Source organism: Strix uralensis, chromosome Z (assembly GCF_047716275.1).
Source record: "Strix uralensis isolate ZFMK-TIS-50842 chromosome Z, bStrUra1, whole genome shotgun sequence".
Lineage (NCBI taxonomy): Eukaryota > Metazoa > Chordata > Aves > Strigiformes > Strigidae > Strix > Strix uralensis.
The window spans coordinates 66,534,987-66,557,238 of NC_134012.1; the positions used below are offsets into that span (position 1 = coordinate 66,534,987).

General features: G+C 42.1%; 1 protein-coding gene across 2 annotated transcripts in view; it reads right to left on the minus strand.

Annotated features, from left to right (window-relative positions):
• Window positions 1-22,252, minus strand: part of NRG1 (neuregulin 1) — a 305,625-nt gene that overhangs the window by 134,996 nt on the left and 148,377 nt on the right. For both annotated transcript variants that reach the window (XM_074856434.1, XM_074856433.1), the window contains exons 2-5: window positions 18,654-18,831; window positions 12,279-12,403; window positions 4,441-4,491; window positions 1,487-1,537 (exon numbers count right to left, since the gene is read on the minus strand). In XM_074856434.1, the coding sequence (XP_074712535.1) occupies window positions 1,487-1,537; window positions 4,441-4,491; window positions 12,279-12,403; window positions 18,654-18,808 (382 nt within the window). In that variant the 5' untranslated portion in view covers window positions 18,809-18,831. The remainder of the gene's footprint in view (window positions 1-1,486; window positions 1,538-4,440; window positions 4,492-12,278; window positions 12,404-18,653; window positions 18,832-22,252) is intronic.

Here is a 22,252-nt window from a genome sequence, read left to right on the forward strand (position 1 = left end):
ATGAGTAGACACTCACATCTGTTAGCAATAAACATCGGCTCCCTCCTGCTTTGTAGTACCATTTCTATGGAGCATAGGCACCAATATCTAATACTGCTCTCTCTTCTTCATTACTTATTTTAGTGACTTGAATAATACTACTCTCAATTTACATCAATGCAACTGAGAACAGAACAGAAAGAAATGACCACTCGAAATTGCTCCAGGAGTTATTCCTGCCTACCCTGCTGCTATGCCTCAGAGGAAAATGAAGACCAAAAACACTAACTCTTCTCACCTTGCTGGCAGAAAGCTTTTCAGTCTTTAAATAACCTATCAGATTTCTGATATTCTTTCAACACACACTTAAAACACTAATCAGTCTAATAGCTGAGAAGAAAATCTACAAAAAGAAATCTTTTGTATCTCATATAAAATTTGAAAAATGTTCAGAATACTGTGTCCAGAGATTTGGCTTTGACCATTCCCCCATGTGCTGCTACAGTAGCTATTAGATGTAAGTTAAGGTCACCTATGTATAGTTTGCTATAGAGCACACACCATCTTTTATAGCAACACTGGAACTGTTGGCGTGGATTGGACCACTGGTCTATCTCAGCTGCCATCCCATTCCTGGAAGCTGGCAATACTTCAGAAGTAGGTTAACACCCTACCTCCTTCAACCCTGCTGAATTTAATTGTGTGATGTCCTTCCAGACTGCTCAAAACCAGGCTGGGTAGGTGGTGGATCTTGGTCTAGTAACGAGCTGGAAGGATCTACCTGATGGTTCTCAAGGGTGAAAGTGCACAGGATTATGGCTGTAAAGCATGCTCCCCTGGGAAGCCTCACTACAGAGGAAGAAAAGAGTCACCTTCACTGGCACCCCGACAGTTCCCAGTGTGCACCTGAGATGAGCAGAGACACAACCTCTCTTCCTCACAAAAGGGAACCATTTCTGGTTCTCTGTTCCAGCTGAGGGTAGACACACAAAAAGATGTCCTCACCTTCCTCATCCTCTTCCCAAGGGCAGCAGGGCACAGGAGAAAGAGCCCAAGGAGCTCTAACATGTACCAGCTGGCATGGGGATGAAGGGAGATGCACTGCAGCTGGGGATGGCTGGACCTAAGGACATTCCAGCTACCCCAGGGCCAGGGGCTGTGGGGAGGCAGAGGAGACACTGTCTGAAGTCATACATTGCCTGGGGAGGGCAGGGAAAGGAATTCCAGGCAGGAAAGTCTGGAGCAGTTTCCTCCTCCTTTGCCCTGACCAAACATGCACTTTGACCTTCCTGAAGGAAGGTGTTTAGTCCTCAATCTGCAAAGGACATGGCTCTGAGAGTTATATATAACAAATAACAACCGCATCTGTAGTGAAGAAATCCTACCCAGTAACTCTCAATCCCTTATTGTAGGTTTAGACAGAAGCATATTTTTTTCTGAGCTGGGAAGTGAGAAATGTACCTGAGGGTCTTGCCAGCAACAATTTAAACAACTTGTATATACTTACAGGAGGAAGTGTTTGTTCCTTCTGTTGAAGCTTGTATCCTAAGCATGGGTTCTGTAACACACAGAAGTACCAACAAAGTTGTAAGAATACAGCCACAGCTACATTGTTATACTAGAGGAGCCTGAACATCTTTCCCCAGTAGAGCTTTCCTTTTTTTTTTAATTTTTTTTTTTTTTTTTTTTTTAGTAATCGGAAACCCACCAAAGCAGAGAAAAAAATGAGATAGCTCAAGAAAGCAAAGAATTTCAAAGTCGGTACAGCATGTCCTAGGCACACTGTGAATAATCAATTACAGCAAAAATGCTCCAGAGTCCTGGGAGGGAAGAGCAGGAGAAAACTGGCAAAGAAAGAGCAAAGTTTCAGCTGTTTGTGACAGCATCAGAGGAAAGTGGAAAGCAGTGGGTCTTGAAGCTCCACATGCTGACCCAGGAAACACTAGCTTCTTATCTTCTTCTCACATAATTCCAAATGGACAGTCAGGCCTCCAGGTCTATCACAACTATGACTAAGGACCTCTGTGGCTTGAAAGAGAGCAGGGTCCATGAGTGCCACCACCTCTGCAAAGAGATGTAGCTGGGAGAACAGGACACATTCCAGAGCAAAATGGAACATAGCACCAGCCCCAAAGTGGTTACAAGTAAAGGAAAAAGAAGAAGCATTCTCAAGATGGCAAATAAACTTGTTGGACAGCTGAAGGAAACTAACCTCAACACAAATCACACAAAGGAAACACTCAGAAAAGTTTTTGGAAGAAGCAAGTTAGCCTGAAGCTAGGGTTGAACCTCTTGAGCTGTAGGAACCTGAACCACACAGCAAACCAGAGCCACGCATTTGGGTGGCTGCAGAGATTTTCACTGTCTTAGAGTTCAGCAAAACATATGATGTCATGCACGAATAAAGAATTCAAGAGTGTGCTTGATGAGTACCATCAGCTGGAAGGGTTTGCAGAGAGAGCACTTTGCCTAAGGTGGCAACATGATGTGTTTCTGTGAAGAGGGATAAAGGAAATCAGGGTGGCTAGCAACCAGCCAGAGGATCCTAGGGAGCAGGTCAGGCATATTGCATGCTCTGTAGTGAAACATTTAACAGCATGTCATGTCAGGCAGAAAAGATCAATCTGTTGCCTAATAGAGTCAGTTTTTAGGCAGAGTAAAACCACACTTAAAATCTAAGAATGCTCTGATAATCCTCCTATCACCAAAAAGTAACTGTAGCAAAAACAACTTGAAGAGACCTAGCTCCTGGTGATTTAAATACCAGCATCTCACTGTAGCATATCTTCAATTAAAGAAGCAACACACTGATATCTTCCTTACACTTGCAAGGACTGAAAAAAATCAGCAGTGATCAAAACTCTAGACACTACTGGTCAGCTGTCTGGACCCAGGGATGGGCGAGAACAGTGGGAAAAACAGCACCTGGCTGGATTTGGGACTGAGCAGTTCTCTGCTCCATCCACATAGCAAAGACCTACTCAGAGCTCCATGAGAAGACCTCAACAAGCAGCCACTGAACATACTGCTTTCTGATCTCCTTCAGGACAACAGTGTGATGTGCCATGTGGCATGAAATCTGACAGTGCAGCAATTCATTAGGAATGCAGCCAGCCTTTTGAACATCTCAGCTTCCTCCTCTCCAGTGGTACAATAGCAGAAAAGAGGAGAACAGTACTGTAACAGCAGGCACTGGAAGGGACATAAGCAGGAAAAGAGACCACTCAAGAACAAGGAATTTAGTTCATGGGAAAGAAGGGAGTGAGGTGGAGGGACTGCATTCTTGCTGCACAAGTGAAAAGACAAGGCAAGCCCAGCAGAGTCAGTGATGAGCGTGTCACCTCTTTTGAACAAAAATGGTTCCAATGGTTACAGGACACTTGCTATCAGCTATGTGGTCTCACACATATCCAGTGAAGCACCAGTGACAGGCCTCACTGAGAACATGAAAGAATATGGGCACATCCAATGGCTCTTCTATTAGGCAGTAGTGCCAAGATTTCAGAAGTAGGTCGCCACACACGCAGATTCATCAAAGGAAAGGCTGCACGCATGCTAAATGCAAAAGCTGGCAATCACACTGTTTTCCTTGATCTAGCCTACAAACACTGTCATCTCACACTAAAACCTGTCTTTGCCAGACACAGCTTTCTCAAAAAAGCTAGCAGGACCCCAGCCTCTCTGCCAAGCAGGATATGTGCATCTTGTAAATCCTTGGGATGCTTGACTTGCACATGCCTATCCACAGCTCCCTCAGCCAAACTCAGCGGTAGAGACAACTGCCTGTATTGCAGCCGTATATAAAGTAACTCTTAATAGTTAAAATAATGAAAGTGACTTTTCACTGGGGTCAGTTCCAGGAGTAACTCTGGAGGTGTGCAATCTGTAACTGCAGGCAGGATGCTGAAAGCAAAATTCCACTAGCCTGAAAAGAAACCATCTCGAGAAGGCTCTAAGTGTGCCAAGGCAGCTTCAGAAGTGGTTGAACTACTGACAGTGAGTTAGTTACCTGTCACAGACCCTGCAGAAATGTCAGAAATTAGAGCCCTAAGGAACAAAGCAGTCTAAGCAACAGACTATCTGGAGGAAACATCAATGTATCTACACACTCTGCAAATTTGTATGCAGCTGCTAGGATTTACAGGAACAGAAGCAAAAAGTGCTTTTTCTAGACACAGTTCCTAACAACTCAAATATTTTTTCACTTGCACTGCTGCAGGCTGACAACTGCAGGCCACGTTAGCATCCTCAATACAGCTCCAGGATATTAAAAGTATGCTTAACCCCTTCTTTGTTCATTTCTCAGTCCCTGAAGTAGCTCCAGTATTCGAGGTGATATGCAGGTACTGAGATGCTGGATGTAGGTGAATTGTTCTCTGCTAAGAGGGAGCAGTTTCAGAGCTGCAGAAGCAGTTTCAAGAGGAAATAAAGAGATAGAAAGACTCTGTTAATTCAACTTACGTGAAGAAGTTTTTGTCCCTTCTGTTGATACTGGTATCTTGCTGGTGCTCTCTGGAAAACACAAGAGGCAACAAGAAGTTATAATGTGGAGTCAGATGATCCTCTAACAGCATTCAGCTCCAAGAATGGACGAGGTAAATGGGAAAAAGGTGCTCAAAGAAGCAAGCTCAAATTCTGCTTCAGTGGGCAGAGGCTGCAAATCAGACACCATCTTGCAAATGTTTCATTTTGGGAAAAATTGAAAAATGATGGTGTCTACTAGTAGAACGGAAGAAATAAGCCTGTTTCTTCTGAAAGAAGCCAGTTGTTCAATTTCTCATTCTCTTCTGGGAATAACTATCAGCAGCAACAGGAGAAATCATGCAGATGGCTCTGCTTCTGGAAGGCGTCAGTGTGAGTATTCACTCCTTATGCTTCTAGGCAGTTAAATTTTGCAAAGACATGTTCCTCTTCATATCACTTGAATTGCTGGTAAGTACCTCCAGTAATGTCACTTGCCACTGCAGGGAAATTTTCTAAATCACACATGCAAACCCAGTCCCTCAAGGGATGACTGTTGGGGGCCCTGTGATGAAAATTAAGCAGGTACTTTGCTGAAGAGATGAGAAAAGTTGCTCTTCCATACTGGTCCTACAGATATATGATATTACTAATGACATACAGCCATGGACTTCTTGCACCTACTTGTTGAACTGGCTGATGGTTATGGTGGATGATGTTGCTGTGCTTAGATCCCTGCTAATGCCTTGCAGAATGCAGATGGGAGAAATCAAAAATCAGAAAGCCTTTGTTTAGGCTTCACAGAGTTGTACAGAGACCTCATTCCAATGACACCATCCATCTGCCTGTGTGCTACTAACCCCACAAGCCACAACTGTGTGCAATTTCCTAGGTGTGAACAAATCACCCTTCAGTTGTATGCATCAACAAACTTGGTCTTCTACAAGTTCTCAAAACACTTTTCAGCCTCATAGTGATGCAGTTCAACACAGCCGCAAAAGTTTCAACTCCACAACTGGAGAAGGGCCACAAATGCCAGGGAAGAAGTCTTGTCCTGAAACTTCAAGGCACACCAAGAATCCTCTGGTAGGCTGACCAAAAAGAATTTAGAAAAAAACTGCATGAGAGATTTAGGAAAAGGCAACTTAGGAATGTTTTTACTCTGTTCTGTGATTCCAAATCAGGTGACTCTCTGCTCACTGTCCACAGAAACTTGGCCAGAGACAAAACTCAGTCCAACTGTCTTCCCTTCAACATCCCTCTCATTAAACCTCAATGTTGAGCCTGTATTTTAATTTCTTACTTGCTAGCTCTTCTTTTGTATTTTTGCTGTTTTAGTCCAGTTTTCTTTGGCAATTATCTTGTTTGCCTGGGCAATATGTCCCAGTTTCATCTCACTAATCTGAGAGAACATGTTAAGCAGCATTTCCCTGATAGCCAGTGATGTGTGGCATTGAAATGAGCATCATAAGTAGAATTTTTAAGGTCAAAACCTTTGCACTAGGTCTTAGAACACAGTAGCCTGTAGCCAGGCAGCTTTCAGGACCATTTTTTGGGTATGGAGGCAGTTTGCTATTGTGCAGCTGGGTTGTCTGAGCAATTAACCTTTCTCAGTCACAACAGGAGACAACAGGTCTGACAGCTGTGTAGCTCAGGATGTGGCATAACTGGAGCAAATTCTTCTTTCACCATTAAAGAAAACATGTTTTATTTAGTGTCTGTGTGGAGCTTGATGGAGCATTTCTTACTGCTGCCTTCCCAGTCCAGCTCTGTCAGTACAAATGCCAGTGGGAAGCTTCCCTGCCAGTGGAAAATACAGCTAGAGCCTCCCACACCTGAAATGTGCCAAGAAATACATTTGGAAAACATGTGTCAAAGTCACACATTACCAAGACCCGCTACTGACATTCATGTTAGCAACATTAACAGTGGATGCTAACATTTGGAAGACGCAAAATTTGTGTGTATTGCATACTGAGGACAGTACACCACAACAGTAAGAGAGACATTTTACTCCACTCAAGAAGGCTATCATGGATCCACACAACAAGCCATCTGAACACAAGAGGAAGAGAGAAAAAAGGCTGATTGTAGGGGGCTGTCAGCACTTGCCCAAAGTGGAAGAGCTGGAAGCATTTTTCAGTCATGACACTTGCAGTTGCTGCTGCAGTCTGCTAAGGTATGGAGACATCATGTTTAAGTCCCCATGAGGAACAGCTACCTCAGATGCTCCATCCACTTCTGTCTCCTGGTGCTTCTAGGAGCACTTAGTTTTGGTGAAGTACTGTTTTCTGAAACTGGATATGTTTGTCCTGGGGTTTTCTTATGTAAAAATATTGAAGGATGGACAAGAGATCCTTGTTTGGTGACACTTTAACGGACAGATCCCTGCAGTCTCTCAGTCCCCTTTCCTTAGTACTCTGGCCAGCTCCATCTCCTGCTGTCTCCTCTGGCAAGATGAAGAAGAGCCCCTTTCAATTCCCACAGGACTCAGAGCAACGTACCACCTTGCTGGGCTTGATATGTTGATCCATCCTTCCACGTAGGAAGCTTTGTTTGGGCTGCTGAGACAACTCAGTGCCTGGACAACAACCTCTGCTGTAATGCCTCGAGGGAGGTAGGAGGTCCTCCTTCTCAGGAAAGGCCTTTTCTCCAGTGATAACCAAACATCTAACAGCCCTAGAGCTACTGTTGTGAAAATCCCTCTGCATGCCCTCACAGCCTTTTTTTTTTTCCCCCAGTTAGCTTGCCAAAGGCCTGACAGAAAAAGCCTGCTTGAGCAAACTGGAAGGACTTGGTTAATCTCATGGGTTTTGATTCAGGCCTTGAACGTAGCTCTGACAACCCTGACACAGACAACAACCTGAGCTCTGAGGAGGATTCAGACACCATGAACATCACAGGTAGTTAGAGCTGCAAACAAGTTTTCTGTCATCCTGAGGTTTACTTTCTGGCAGTGATACAGGACTTAAGCCTTGTGACTTAAGCCTCATTCAGGCTACACATTCTGAATTATATGAAGAATGACACAAGCTAGTACACACCTGAAGAAAAGGGCAGTATCTGAGACCTCTGTTACTCGGTCTACAGACGGCAGAATAGGGATCAATTGTGTTGAAGGTGAGTAAGGCCTCAGAGGCATGCACGCACATGTGGTCAAGGACAAAGGAAGATCCAATGGATAAACTGACTTTTTGTTTCTTAAAACTACTGTGCTTTTAACTTTTTCCCTGGTCCTCCAAGAAACTACCACCCCAAATCAGATTGAAACAGCACCACCCTCAATTCAAATACATCAAATTGCAAGGAAATGTTCAAAGCTACTCTTAGGAGAATTGCTGAGCCAAGGTGAGTGATGGGCACATTTCTTTCTATGTGGAGGCCCAAATCAATGACATTGGACCAGGCATGATGATTTGCACCAGTTCAGAATTTGACCCATTACTCCAGCCAGTTAAAAACAAACTATGGCCCCAGGTCATCTGTAACTATGTGTAACTTGGAGCTGTTAGTACCACTGCAAGCCCTATGGATGCAGAACCAGAAGCCTGCACAGGCCATTGACTGCATAGATAATGAATTTACCAAGGCTTACCTCTGCCTACAGTTGAGTTACATGAACCGATCACCTGAGCACTTCTTGTTCCCTTCAACTCAGGCAAAGTTCTTCCAGCGACTCCCACTGATGACTCAAACTACATCTACTCACTTTGCACAGACATGCAGGATGAGTGCTCACACAATACCCTGCACACAACCCAGCAGTTATGCAGCACCACAAACTTCTAACTTCTGAAATATCTCTGCAGGAATCCACCCTTTTGCACCCTGAGTTATGCTCAGCACTGCAAACATCCTTAGTGAGGCAAAAGATTTAGGTCAACAGGTTTTAATGGAAAAGACTGACACCACATTCAGCTGGAGCTGTGGCATGTGAACACTTTAGAAAACAAGCACTTACTTAGTTGTCTAAATGAGGGGTTTTGTGAGCAAGTTTTCAAATGTGAAATTGAAAGCTTTGGCTGTGGTATGAAGTATTCTCTCAGTGTTATTTATTAAGCCTAGTAAAGTCTTATGTTCATGAGAAACTTCCTGGAAAAATTCACTCCAAGAATTTTGCCTGGCTAAAGTGAGAAATTAGGATAGAAAAAAGCAGTTATTATTGCATTAGCAAACCTGTGCAGTATCTATACAACTCCAGGAGAATTTCATGCCTCTATTCTGACCTCAATTACAATCTTTCTTAGGGGAGCATACATGAATAGGAGTGAATGAAAATAAGAGGCATCTCATATCATGTCGGCAAGTTATACTCATTATAAATTTTAAAGAAAGCAGAATAGCTCCCACTGGTTGCTATTAAGACTAGTAAAAAATAGTGTTTGTCTACCTGTTTTTATATTTGTTGCATTTTTAATCCACATGTATGGCTCTATAGACAAGGCTTTATGTTTCTTTCAATAAAAATGAGAAAATTTAAAAGACTATGTAGATTAATATATTTTGTGTGTGTTTATGTGTAGCAAAAACTTGCACAAGAGCAAATCTGGCAGTTTTAAGTAACAGCAATAATAACAGTAACAACAAGAAGGACACAAATTACTATTGCATTGGATATTACTGTTTAAGACAGAAGATTTTACCTTTTCTGGGAATGAGATCAGGGAAAAATAAAGCTCTTTATTCACCGAAAACAACAAAGACATTTTTACAATTCTTTTATTGAGAAATACTGGGGGTTTTTTATGCTTTGGAGCATGGAATTGAAAATAGCAATTTTCAGACATGTGACCTTAGTGGCAAAAGAGTGGCTTTTCCTGTTCTCGGGCAAAAAACCCAACATAGTTGCCTTGGTCTTCGTGTGTTTTTTCCTAATGCCCATTGCTATTTGATGTTAGAGACAAGGGATCACGCTAGATAGACCTTTGGTCTGGCTCTAGAGTTTTCTTTTGTGGCATACACCAACAAAAAAAATTTCAATTAAAATAGTTAAAGTTTGACAAAATTCTAGGGAATTAAAACCAAGATTTTTATACTGAAAAGCAGTAACTAATCTCTTGGTGGAAAGAAAAATAAACCCATGCCCAGAAATGCCATCACCTTATCTTACCCTTGGTCTTAAAGCACCCAGCATAAAGGGAAAGGAGGATCAAGTTTGTGGATAGCAGGGCACACATAATAAACATGGCCAGGTGAGGTCATTAAGTTAAAAGTCATAACTAAAATTATGATTCACATAGCAGAGCAGGTCAGGATGACCATAAGAAAGTCGGGCCCTCTGATGCACCATTTTTTACCCCATTGTTACCCTATTTGCTGTAGGTGGAAGGAAACAACCTCCCTACCTACCCAGAGAGGTTCAGCCCTCCCAGATATCTACATCTCAGTTTTCTACAGGGGCTTCTGGGTTGCACTGGACCCCAAGGTCTTCTCCAAAAGCCCATTAGCAGGAAATAACAAATAAGAGCTAAACATACTGTGTTGTGGTTTGTTTCTTTTCTTTTTTTTTTTTTTTTTAAACTCTCCCTTTCTTACAAATAGTGCAGGACCTCACAGATATATAGGACCTGAGTAATGACTGCCCTTCAGGGCTCATTACCGAGTTTGGATCCCAAATCTGTCATTAAGCTAGCAAGGGGAAGAGGTCAGGGAATGTGGGGGAAGGAAGGGTGAGAAGGTCACCCATGCAGGAGGTCTGTCCCTGTTTGCAAAGCAGATGTTGCCCTCCGAGCCCTTAGGGATCCATTGCTCTTAAGTCGCCAGATGCTGCTCATGCTGTTCCTCAAATCCAGGTGGAAAATTCCATCGTTAAGAAGAAAATAAGGAAAAAGTTTACTGGTAATTTATAAGCAACAGTAAGCAGAGGGGACTCAGATGTATGTGTAGCAACCTAATATGCACGATTGATTTACTCAACCAATGAATGGTGCCATGCCTGATTCTAGATTATCAAGTATCACTGAGATGTTCCAGTTCAGATATCACTGAGTTTCCAGTTCAGATCTTTACAGACAAGAGCCAGCTGCTAGGTTTAGATTGGATCCAAGTTTGTCCCGCATTCAAGGGAGTTTGCATGCACGGCCATGTTTTAAACAACTTACATTTCACAACAAGATTAGACAGATTCTAATGTATCAGTTATAAATGCACATTAACAGGGTTTGCCTGAAAATGTTTTCATTGAAAACCTAGCTCCCGTCTTCCCATAGCAGGGGTGTTTTGCTGTCATCCAGCACAGCCCAAAAGGAAGTTGAAAAATCCATGTCAAGAAGCATAGGAATGAGGTTCCACATCCACTTGTCAGCCATGACAACATTCCTTGTCTAAGAAAGTAATAGTGGAAGGCCAAACAATTTTTTTTTGCATTTATCTGTATCACTTCCCAGGCACAGCGCCTACAGCTGAGTTTTGGAAACTCCAGTGTCTTGGAAACAGTATAGGAGCTTTCCATGTAAGCAGCTAATGAGCAACCAAAATTTGTATTCATGGAAACCAAGAGCATTTACAAAGCCGCACAGAAACACCTACCCATTTTTCCTCCTAATAACATTCTGGTAAATAACACTTGATCTTTTATATCAGTCTCCTGACATCTGATCGTGATTGTAATACCATACAGCTAGTATGAAATCTTAGCACCTAAGATTCTTTAGTTGATGAAATAGAATAGCAAATACACAAAATGAATACAGTCGAGCAATGGCTGCGTGACCACAAAACATCAGATAGCCAAAGAAAAATCCCACTGGCAAAGGTTTACATTTGGTTTTCTACCTATTTAAATGCCTATCTCCTGTTTCAGAGGATAATGTGAAACAGAAAGGCAACCCTCATAAATTCCCATTACAACATCTTTACACCCATCTCAGATACATGCAGAACTTCTGCTTTGTTTGCTAATGAAGGCATGTTTGTTTGATACTTCACAACCGGCTGGACACTGGAGTTTGAATTATCGGAGCTGAATTAAAAAATCTAAGAAACAAGATTTCAGCTGAACTGCAGCCTCCAATGCACTCACAGGGAGAAAGAGTATTGTTGAAACATTTGTGTACAATAGAAACGCTCACGAAATTCCATCAGAAGCAATTGGAACTTCCTGTAAATGAAATGGAAAGAAGCCCTGCAAAAATAGCAATCTATAATAATTTTAAATCATCTGGGTAAGTCTGAATGTTATCTGCCTCATAAGAAGCTCTGCTTCTCAAGAAATAAGTTCAAATCACAATACCTGAATTAAAGTACCTGAATTAAATTCATGCCTTTGAATAATATGCCTTTAAATTAATTCATGCCTTTGCTTTTATTATTTTAGAAATCAAAAGAAAAACCTATAAACATCTGTGAAAATAAAAATGGTGGCAATCAGCCCCATACAAATATTACTTAAAGAGAAAGAGAGGCCTGCTGGTTTAGAAGTTCAGACTAGGGCATGTTTTATATTAAATGAAAGCTTCCCCACAGGCCTACAGTGCCTCTGGTACTCTCGTATACTATGGGAATTAGAATAAAATTCCATTCCCTTCATCCTCTTCTTATCTTGACTATTCAGACTGTGTCTTAGACTTGGTGTTGGAAAGTGTCTCACGGAAAATGCTGATCTCTCCTGAGATCCGTAGGAGGCATCCTATTTGTCTGGGTAAGGAAAACTGAACATCTCAACTACACAGCAGATGAGCCAGGTCTGATTAATTTTCTTAGTACACCTAACAGATTTCAGTGTTTCCACTTCCACTTCACTTGCAAAGCTTTCCTCTCCTCCAGACCCTTTTGTTCTGGTGGCAGCTCTAATAGATGGTCTTTCTGAACATGATAGTAAAATAAAGAGTCGGCCTTACCATTGGTGTCTGTGATGATAACACTGGCTTTAGTACTGTCATTCCCTAGTTTGCTGCTCACTCTGCATGCATATTCCCCAGCGTCAGCCAACGTGGCTCTGTAAATGTGAAGCTCAGAGTATTTCCTGTGAAATCAGAAAAAACATGTAAACATCCTGTACTGAGTAACAGTCACTGCATCAGCTAATGCACTCTTTTTTTCTTTTCAGCAAAGAGTCTTGTCTTCCATTCTTACTGACAGATTAACACTATCCAGGTTTGAAAGAAGGGAGGAGAATAAAAAAATATCTCTCTTAAAGGCTTCTGGAAAACACGCATATTAATGAACTCAAATGAAGACACTTGTTCATGCTTTTCTGCTTGAGAAGAGTCTTTGTTCTTAAAGGAAATCTGAAAAGCAACCTTCCCCTCTCAGCTGAATTGTTGGCTATCCAGATGCCACAGAGATGTGTGTAATATTAAAATAGATAACCCTTTCCTATAGGTTCATATTGCCAGTGACAGAGTTCTGGATAAACACTGTAGTTTCCAACATCTGACTAAATAATCATGAGATTAGGACACACCACTCTCTTTAACAACCTCTGAAACACCAATAGTAAATCATTCTCCAGCACTAACAAAAAATTATGGGCAGGAGCACAATTTGCATGAAGCTATGTTTTGTTCCTGGCTCAGAGATGTAATTTAATCAGTCTGCAAGGTTTTAAGATTAGATTTTAAAATGCAGAACTCCTGCCTGCCCATTAATTTGGCAGGAACATGTTCTGGTGTCATTCAAGGGGTCCCCAACTCATGCGATGGCAGTAATCCCATTACCTAGATTGTGGAGAATGACTAGCTAGGGGAAAATACACATATTATTACTGTTCCCGGTTTCTGTTTAAAAGAAGTGCTTCAGGAAAGATTTTGCCTGTGGCAAAGCCTGTTCATTTATCTACAGAATAGTTATTTAGTGGAGTGCATGAGTGTGGATTCCCTAAATCGGCCTACCCCAACAGGAAAGACTGATCCCAGGAGGCAGGGGGTTCTTCACCCTAAAAGCTCATAGTCACCAGCATGTCTAGTGATGACTGCTGAGCTAAGCAACATTTGGGGAGCTGCTTTGCTTCTGGGCAGCCATGTCTCCTAACTCTCCATGCAGAGATGACAACTGGTTACCCCTTCTGTGAACCAGTGAGCAGGGCTGGGTTCAGACCAGAAACAAGTCTGTGTAGCAGGGGGGCTTCTGGAGCAACCAAAATGTTCAATGCCACCTTCCAACCAATACTTGTGAGCTATTCCTCCCTCCAGCAGAGTAAACTATTGCATCTGCTATCAAACATCTGCTTACTGTCAGCTCAGCCTTCCTTGTCTCTATATGAAGGTCCTACCACTTAAGGAGTCAGCACTGTGGCTGCCATGGGATGAAAGCTGTGTGCTAGGTGAACCCCAGCTGTGCTAGAAACCCACATTACAAGAGTTTCCCCTCATGTCATGAAAGAGGTCTGCTTTCTTGAGGCCACCAGGATTGCAAGAAGGAGGAGAAGCCAAACTAGGATTAGCAATTTGCTCGGGTTTGTTCAAATGGTAAACAACTGAATAGCTGACTATTTGGGCTTCCTTCTCAGGCAATGTTAGGAGCCCAGTTCCCAGTGCTGAATTAACTCGGCTGCATTTCAGATGGCATACAAGAACAGACTCTAGCTGGTGGCAACCATGAATATATGAGAAAAATGCAGTTGAGACACTAACAGAAGTACCCAGAAGGTGAAAGCTACCATCTCTTTGCGTGGGAATTCTGCACCTGACTAACAGCTATGCTTGTACCACAGGAAAAATGACCTGCTCTTTAATCTTCTTGCCAGCCATCTACACACCTGACTTTGCAACAGCCTGTTGAGGGCCTGCCCACAAATGTCTGGCAGTAATCTGCAGCACCCAACAGCTTGCGTGGACATGCAATATTGCACAGGTTATCTTTCAACCATGCTTGTAGACATTTGTCTAGATGGAGGGCAGGCTGTTGCCTCAGGATGCTTCAAAAGGCAATGTAAACACACTCAGGTTTTTTAGGGACTCACTGTAACATAACCCAGTGACAAGCAAGAAGCACAGCTGCAGCCGTATCACTTTTATTTGGGCACTCGCTGTATGTCTGCTGCAGTCTCTTTTCCTCTCCATATGATACTAAGTAATATCGATGCAAACTACCTTTGTGGCACTCTTGACTTTTAGAAGAAACTCTTTGCTCTGCACATTTATTTTTATTCTTTGTTTTACATGATACCTATGGGAAAAGGTGAGGAATTGTGTCTTCCTTTTATGATTTTAAGATTATATTAAAATAGGTGAAGCAACCATATTTCTAATAAATCTACTTCTAACAAGCCAAATTTACTCTTGTTTTTAGAAAAACTCTGTAAGGAGTTTTCTCTCTGAGAGAGGAGAAATAATATGAATTTTTATAGCCGTAAGAATATTATCGAGATGTACCAGGACAGAATTCAAAACAGTCAGAGCAGAAGATGACTTATTAATGACTGTGAATAAAACAGCTCCCTAGGAATACAGTACTCCAACAACACTCACTTAAAGTCCCTGACAAGGAATTTTGTATTCAAATGCTTGTCCTTTTCTCAACCTATACCATGCTCCACAAAAAAATGACTCTCTCTATAAGATTTGCTTTTGCTATATCTTTAGCTCATTGCCACTGTGACACTGCTGAGCTTGTATTCATGAAAGGGAAGGAAATGCATCTGCAGAGTGCAGTCCCAGCCACCTTATCTGACTGCTTGAATTCATTTTGCTTCCAGTCTCCATCTGTCATCCAGAATTGCCTGTCTGCGGGCAAATATCCAGGCTAAGCTTGGATGAAGCCCAAGGTACAAGGCACTTGCACACAAAGTTTTCTCATGCACTGTTGCAACCAAAGCCATCAGCTAGGTGAAGTGGCAAACAACTTCCCTCTGACCAAAAAACCCAACCCTGATAAAAGAGTCTATATTTATGGAATGAAGAGAGCCTGACTCTGTACAGCACACTACTCAAAACAAAAATGTGCAGGCTTCAACTGGGTTTGAAATCAAAGAAGGAAAATGAAATGTTACCAGTACAAGCAGACAGGCATGGGAAAGTTAGCAGGTGAAAAGCCCTTGTCAGCTGCCTGATTTTTTCTGTATCTCCATTGACACAAAGGAACAACTTAGAGCTTGGACACACAAATCAATCAATCACGCATCAGCTAGAGCATCAGAAACTCACTGACTGCACGCTCTTACTCTGTGACAAATTTGAGGTAGAAGGTGAGTGCTTGAAATGCCTTTCATTAAAATTTAAACTCATTCAGTTTCTCTTGAGTTTCCAGTGTAATGGGAACAGGCACAGTCATTTAGTGATTCACCTGTTGTACTGTCATGCCATGGCATGTCAGGGCTCTGTGCTCTCTGACTCAACCACCCTGAAATTATCCTAGGGAGCTTAGAGGACTGATCCCCAAAGTTCATTTTACATGCAGTCTTCAGAAGGTTAAGCTTTGAGGAAGTCTGCATTGCCACACACTGTTCTAAACTCTTAACAAACTAGAACACAGTTAGTGTCTGCTCCACTTCTGCAAATCCTTCAAACCAGTAGTATTGACACTGGCCAAATGCACCAAATAAACATGAAGCTGCAGTGTTATCTTTTCCATGCCTACTCCAAGTGCCAAGCTTAGGTCTTAATTTTAAATTTATAATCTAGACACTTCATCATTCTGCCAGACATCTTTGCAATTTGTTAAAATACCTAAAGCTAAATATCCAGAACTCAGAAACATTTCTTTTTCTCCCAACAATGGACAGGCTTTATTCTGCCATCACACAATGGGAAAAGTGATTTATTGCACAATATGACATTACCAAAAGTCACTTCTGGTCACTGGGAACTACTTACAAACTTTGTGAGGTTTTTTATAAATATGAGGAAAGTGCTTGGAATGAAGGAATCAATAAGACTGCAGTACCCTGCATGCTAATGGCTCTTCAGTAGCCTATTTTTTATGTAGCCATTTGACCTTTAAAATAGACATTAATCCCAGACAGCTCAACAATACTCTAGTTTCCCTAGTTGATGTTTCCCACACTTGGTAATAGTAAAAAAATCACACTAAAATGCTTGTTGTAATAATATGGCAGTATACGAACATGACAAACATTTATCAATGTGTTGTCATGAAAAAAACCCACAGAAAATAAGGGGGGGAAAAATCTCCTTAATCATTGATATTTCTTTCATTTGTGATGGGATCTTTTTAATGTAGCTTTGCTTACTGCAATCTGCATATCATTTTATGCATTCATTTGCACTGCATTTTTCCCCACTTAGCTTTAGAACATGTGCCTGTCCCATTTTTCATCAAAATAAAATCCATCTCCTCTTAAGCTGTTCACATCTACTCAGTCTTGGAAGCACACATGAACAGCAAAAGAAGTGGCAAAGCACTGATGTGTCCCCAGACTAGAATCTCAAAGAAGAAAGGCAAGGAAAATCCTTCTTTATCAGCAGACATCCCTCGTCTTTCCCCTTTTTGTACTCTACATCTAGTGACTTTCACATCTCTAAATGGAAGGGCTTCTCTGTTCCACACTGATATTTCTGTTTTAAAACAGATAATAGAAGAAAGAAATTCCAAAGATGAGTAATACCCTTGTGGCTGGGGTAGCACACAGAAGTGTAAAATCCAGGTCAAAGCCTACACTCCGCCCACTTATGGTGGGGAAACAGGACTTCAGATTTCAATTTTCCAGAAAAAGGCCCAATTTTATTTTTTTTATTATGTATCTTCTGGGGAATTTTAAACATATTTTGGCACATCAACCTGAAAAATAGTCTCACACGTTCCACATGCATGCTCTAATCAATAGCTATTAGCTAGTTTCCCTCCTGCCAGCTCCTCAAAGTTTGTGGTGAAAAAAAAAAAAAGAGGAAGAAGGGAGCTGGCAGAAGGCAGTTACTGATTCAATACTGAACTGACAAAGCCCAGCCGCCAAAGGTGAAATCCTGGCTCCCGTGAGTTTGGTCAATCAGCATCAACCAAAATCTAAGAGGAGAAAATACTGTTTGCCCCTCACAGGCCTCACTGTGCTGCTGGGGAAGCTGAGGGCCAGGCTCTGACCTGAACATTTTCTTTACAGAATAGACTGAAAATACAACTCTGAAGGAGACATATGGCCCTGCAAATGGGTCCAGACAATTTGCCAGGCTATCTGCCACCTGGAACAGCTCCATTTCACAAATGCTGGAAGGAGACATCACAGGTTCCTTCTTGCCGTCTGTGCGACCATGGCACGGCGGCTGCAGTGATGGTGCTTTGCTCCCTCGCCTTGTTTCACCTTATGCCCCAGGCTGGGGTACAAGAAACTGAAAGAGAGGGCAGGATGTCTGGTTTTCAACCTGAATAACTCTGAAAAGTCAAGCACCTGTTTGATTTTGGGTGCTGTTTTGCCTAAGGATGTGACACCTGACAAAAAGTATGGGGGCACCTGACACCCTGGAAGTAAAGATCTCTTGCAGAGCCCACCCCAAATCCTCTGTGTCTCATACAATGGGAAGGCATGGCCCAGTGCAGCAGATGGTAGCTCTGCCTACTGAGAGCAGAAGTGAGAGTTGAAGGGCTGTGTTCAAACAGATTTGCATAGTTTCCTTTGATGGATGAGCATCCGCAATGGAAACTTCTTAACCTAAACACAAGGTAGAGACCAAAGAACAAAAGTCTTCTGTCTCAATGCAGAAAATACATTGTGTGGCTTCCTCTCCTTCCCCACAAAAACAAGGCATCAGACCATCTTTTGGCACTGGTCATCAGTCACAGGGGACAGTTTTCCCCAGCCAGGAGGACGACATCTGCTAGACCCATGCTTTGTTCTGCATGTGCAGGAATGCCTCTGGTAAATGACTACTGCAAACTTGCATAAGGCATTCAAAGCTAATGCAGACAGCATTCAGCCCTTCTTAAGGACTAGACTGCTTGCAAAGCAAATCTCAAAAGTATTTCCAAATCTACATTGCTTCGATGATTTTAAATGTTCTTCGATTTTAGACAATAAAAATAAGGTACCTCTGTTCTTGTCAGTAGCTTAAAAATGGCCTGTCTCCAAGGTTTACTGGTTAAAATGATAGCCTTTGACCATCAGAAAATAAATAGAAATTGAAAAGAGAAAATTATTCATGAAATATTTATACCATATTACCACTTCATCCATATGTTAGTGTCTATTTCCTTAAATTTTCTTCCTCTGTAACACAGCTTTTAGCTTTGTGATACTGCAATTAACAATTTCAATGCTTGTGTTCTAGTGAACAACTTTCCCCATCCCTCCCAGACCTGCTTGTGAGATACATCTCCGTACTTACTTTTGTTTTTTGGGAATCTTGATATTTTCCGGTCTGTTTTTTTTTGTTATTTCCTTTCCATTCTTTAACCATTTGAATCTGAGTGCAGGGTACTCTGAAGTGGTTTCACACCTTAGCACTAGCTTCTGACCCACAGCAGCCTCTTGGTTTTTCATTTCCTTCAATTTGGGAGGCACCGCTAAAGAAATAAAAGAACGTGCTGGTCATTAGGCCATTCTCAGAAGGGAAAACAGTGCTAAGTCAAGTTGAACTAGGCAAGCCACAGAGAGCAAAACCCCAGCCAGACTAGTGATGCTTCTACACCAAAACCTGAAATATAAGGACCATTTGTGTGTTACATGTATCATGTGTAAAGTGAAAGGATCTGGAGGTTCTACAAGCAGCTGAACATGAGCCACAGTGTGCCCAGGTGGCCAAGAAAGCCAACGGCATCCTGGCCTGTATTAGAAATAGTGTGACCAGCAGAAGTAGGGAGGTGATAGTTCCCCCGTACTCTGCACTGGTGGGGCCACTCCTGGAGTATTGTGTCCAGTTTTGGGCACCTCAATACGAGAGAGATATCGAGGTGCTGGAGCGAGTGCAGAGGAGGGCAACTAAGATGGTGAAGGGCCTGGAGAATAAATCCTATGAGGAGCGATTGAAGGAGCTGAGACTGTTCAGTTTGAGGAAGAGAAGGCTGAGGGGAGACCTCATCACTCTCTATAGCTACCTGAAAGGACATTGTAGAGAGGTTGGTGCTGGTCTCTTCTCACAGGTAATTAGCCATAGAACAAGAGGGAATGGCTTTAAACTGCAACAGGGGAGGTTTAGACTGCACATTAGGAAAAAAATTTTCACAGAAAGAGTGGTCAGAGAGTGGAATAGGCTGCCCAGGGAGGTGGTGGAGTCACCATCCCTGGATGTGTTTAAGCGTCATTTGGACGTGATGTTGGGGGATATGGTGTAGGGGAGAACTTTGTAGAGTAGGGCTGATGGTTGGACTCGATGATCCCAAGGGTCTTTTCCAACCTGAATGATTCTGTGATTCTGTGATTTAATGACAGCCTAGTTTGGCCCTTTGGAGTCCTCCTATGTGGGTCTTACAACCTGCAAGCCATATACAGCCTTAGCAAGAACCGAAGTACTGCTTTTGAATATGGTATGAAGCACTAACAACACTTAATTGATCATGTGCACCTACACACAAGACAGCATGCTGCAGCAGACAGCTTTGGTAGGTAATACAGAAAGGGAAAGGGAGGGCATCTTGCTGATCTATTTATTTCAACTGCTATAAGTCAGGGGCTATCCAAAGGCTCCAGGTACAACTAATGCGACAGGAAGCAAAAAGCATAAATATAAGCTCGACAGCTTCCCTAATCCAAGTGAGAGTCTTTTGCTGCAGCCTTTATAACCCACATTATACACCTACCTCAAACCTCAGCTTGGCCATATCATTTCCCTGAGGCAAGATGGACTTGGAAGCCCATCAAGAGAATCAATATCAATTAAGGGTATTTTGGATCCAGAAGGGGACATTGCATTGAAAAGGTTCAGCCAATGGCTCCCACTCACTGAAGGGCTCTAGTTGATGCATCTCAATTTCTACTGTGTTGTAGCAATAGTGTTTCTTGTGTGAGTAAATCTCAAACCATTTAGAGATTTCTAAGTTAAAGACCTCTAATATTCCAAACTAGTAACTGATTTTTGAGCCCAGGCTTCACAAGAAGATGCAGTGACTCTGTGAGACACTACTCTTTGTTTGACTCCCTGGGTTAACTGCAAACCATCTTCTATCCCACAGTAAGGTAAAACACCTAGTTTAACTTTACTTCCCCTGGAGCTTAAGATAACACCTTTACCACAGAACTGGGGAGGGCTAATAAGGGGAGCTACAGCTGGTCACCTGATGGGTGATAGCCTGTGAGTCCATCCTGGCTCAGTTGCACCCTGTTGTTGGTCTGCACCTCTGGAGAGCCAGTATTCCCATTCAGCACCTCTCGCTGTAGTGTGTTTTATTTCCTGAACAGCTGTAATAGTGTCCAAGGAAACAAATGGCCAGCATGGCCAAAAGATTCTCTGTAACATGCGGATTAGGAGTGTTCATCAGGACACCAACAGGTATCCAATATGGTCCCGTACAAGAGAATGTTTTAACAAACTGGAACATGTTTGATTACGTTTTGATATCTGTTGCTTGTCTGTTTGTGGAGACTTGGTGACATCAATTGCCCTTAATTATTATTCAAATCAAACAAAAACCAAGCAGCACCATCATGGCTGTAATTATGACAGGTGTGTATAAAGAACTGGATACACACATGCCCGATAAGCAGTTGCCTGTTGCAGACAGAGCATGGCCTGTCCCACACATGAGGCAAGCTTCCTGATCCCAGCAAAGCCCAGGGAAAGTCTGATTTCCCTGGAAACTGAGCCCAGAGCAGAGCAGCATAAACAATGGTGGTTGGGAAAATGTGGTCTGCAGTGAACAAGCAAATGAAGTGGTGTCTGCTGGGCCACCAGTAGAAGACAGGATAGGGAAGAGAAGACTTCAATAATTAAAGAGCTTCTGATTAAGAGGAAGGTGACAACTTTTTCCATGTCTCTCTGCTGGTGTGGAAAACAAGTCCCTGGCAGGAAGTCTTAGGCCAGACATCAGCAAAAAGTCTGAGAGGGAGACCTTCCCTGGGGAGGGCATCCATGAAGGTTTTACACACAGAGCAGGCACGTGTGTCAGGATGGCACTGGGATGGATCAGGTAAGGCCCAGATTTCATGACCAGAAAGAAATCTCCCCCAGAATGTCTTCTTATATGTTGGTTTCCATTTTCCATCCTGTCCGTTGTCCCCACCCCCTCCTGCCCCCCCGATAATTTTGGAAATTCCAGTGCATTCCCAAAATGCTACTGAAACAATTTTTGCTTTCTGAAAAACAAAGGCCCACACACCATTCTGAAACCAGTATGTTCAAAAATACATACCTTTATGAGTGTGTGTTTATTTGTATATATACATACATTTACATAAGCAAACATGTAAATATTCAGGCATTTACCCAAAAGTGAGAAAGAATTTTTGAAAAATATCAATCTTTACATTTTCCAACAAAAATAGTGTTAATTAACAGCCTTACTACTGAGATTTGTGCTTACAGTTTTATTCTGTCATTAAAGAGTTAAGGTTATAGTCTTTTGTCACTATGTAAGAAAAGGAGCTGCAGATGCATGAAATAAAAAGGCAATATTCCTTATTTCACCATATTTCACTTATTATAGTCCTAGTCCCTATCTTGCATAAATGAAGGCAATAACCTAAATTGCAAGGATCAAAATTTTTGTGCTTAAGACTTCAACTGGTTATTGACATTCCTGTCGATGTAGCAGTCTGAAACTGGGAATAAAAGGGAGATGCCATTTTATTCCTGAATTTTATTTTAATTCAATATTATCTGCTCAAAATGACTTGCAGATTTTTTTCTCCATCAGAACTGTCAACGAAAAAAAAATGTTAAATTAATATGCTCAACTCTTGCCATAATTCAGGAGTTACCAGGAAACATAACAGAAGATTTAATCAATGGCAGTGACCCTCACTAATTCACAGTAACTTGCTGTCCAAGCA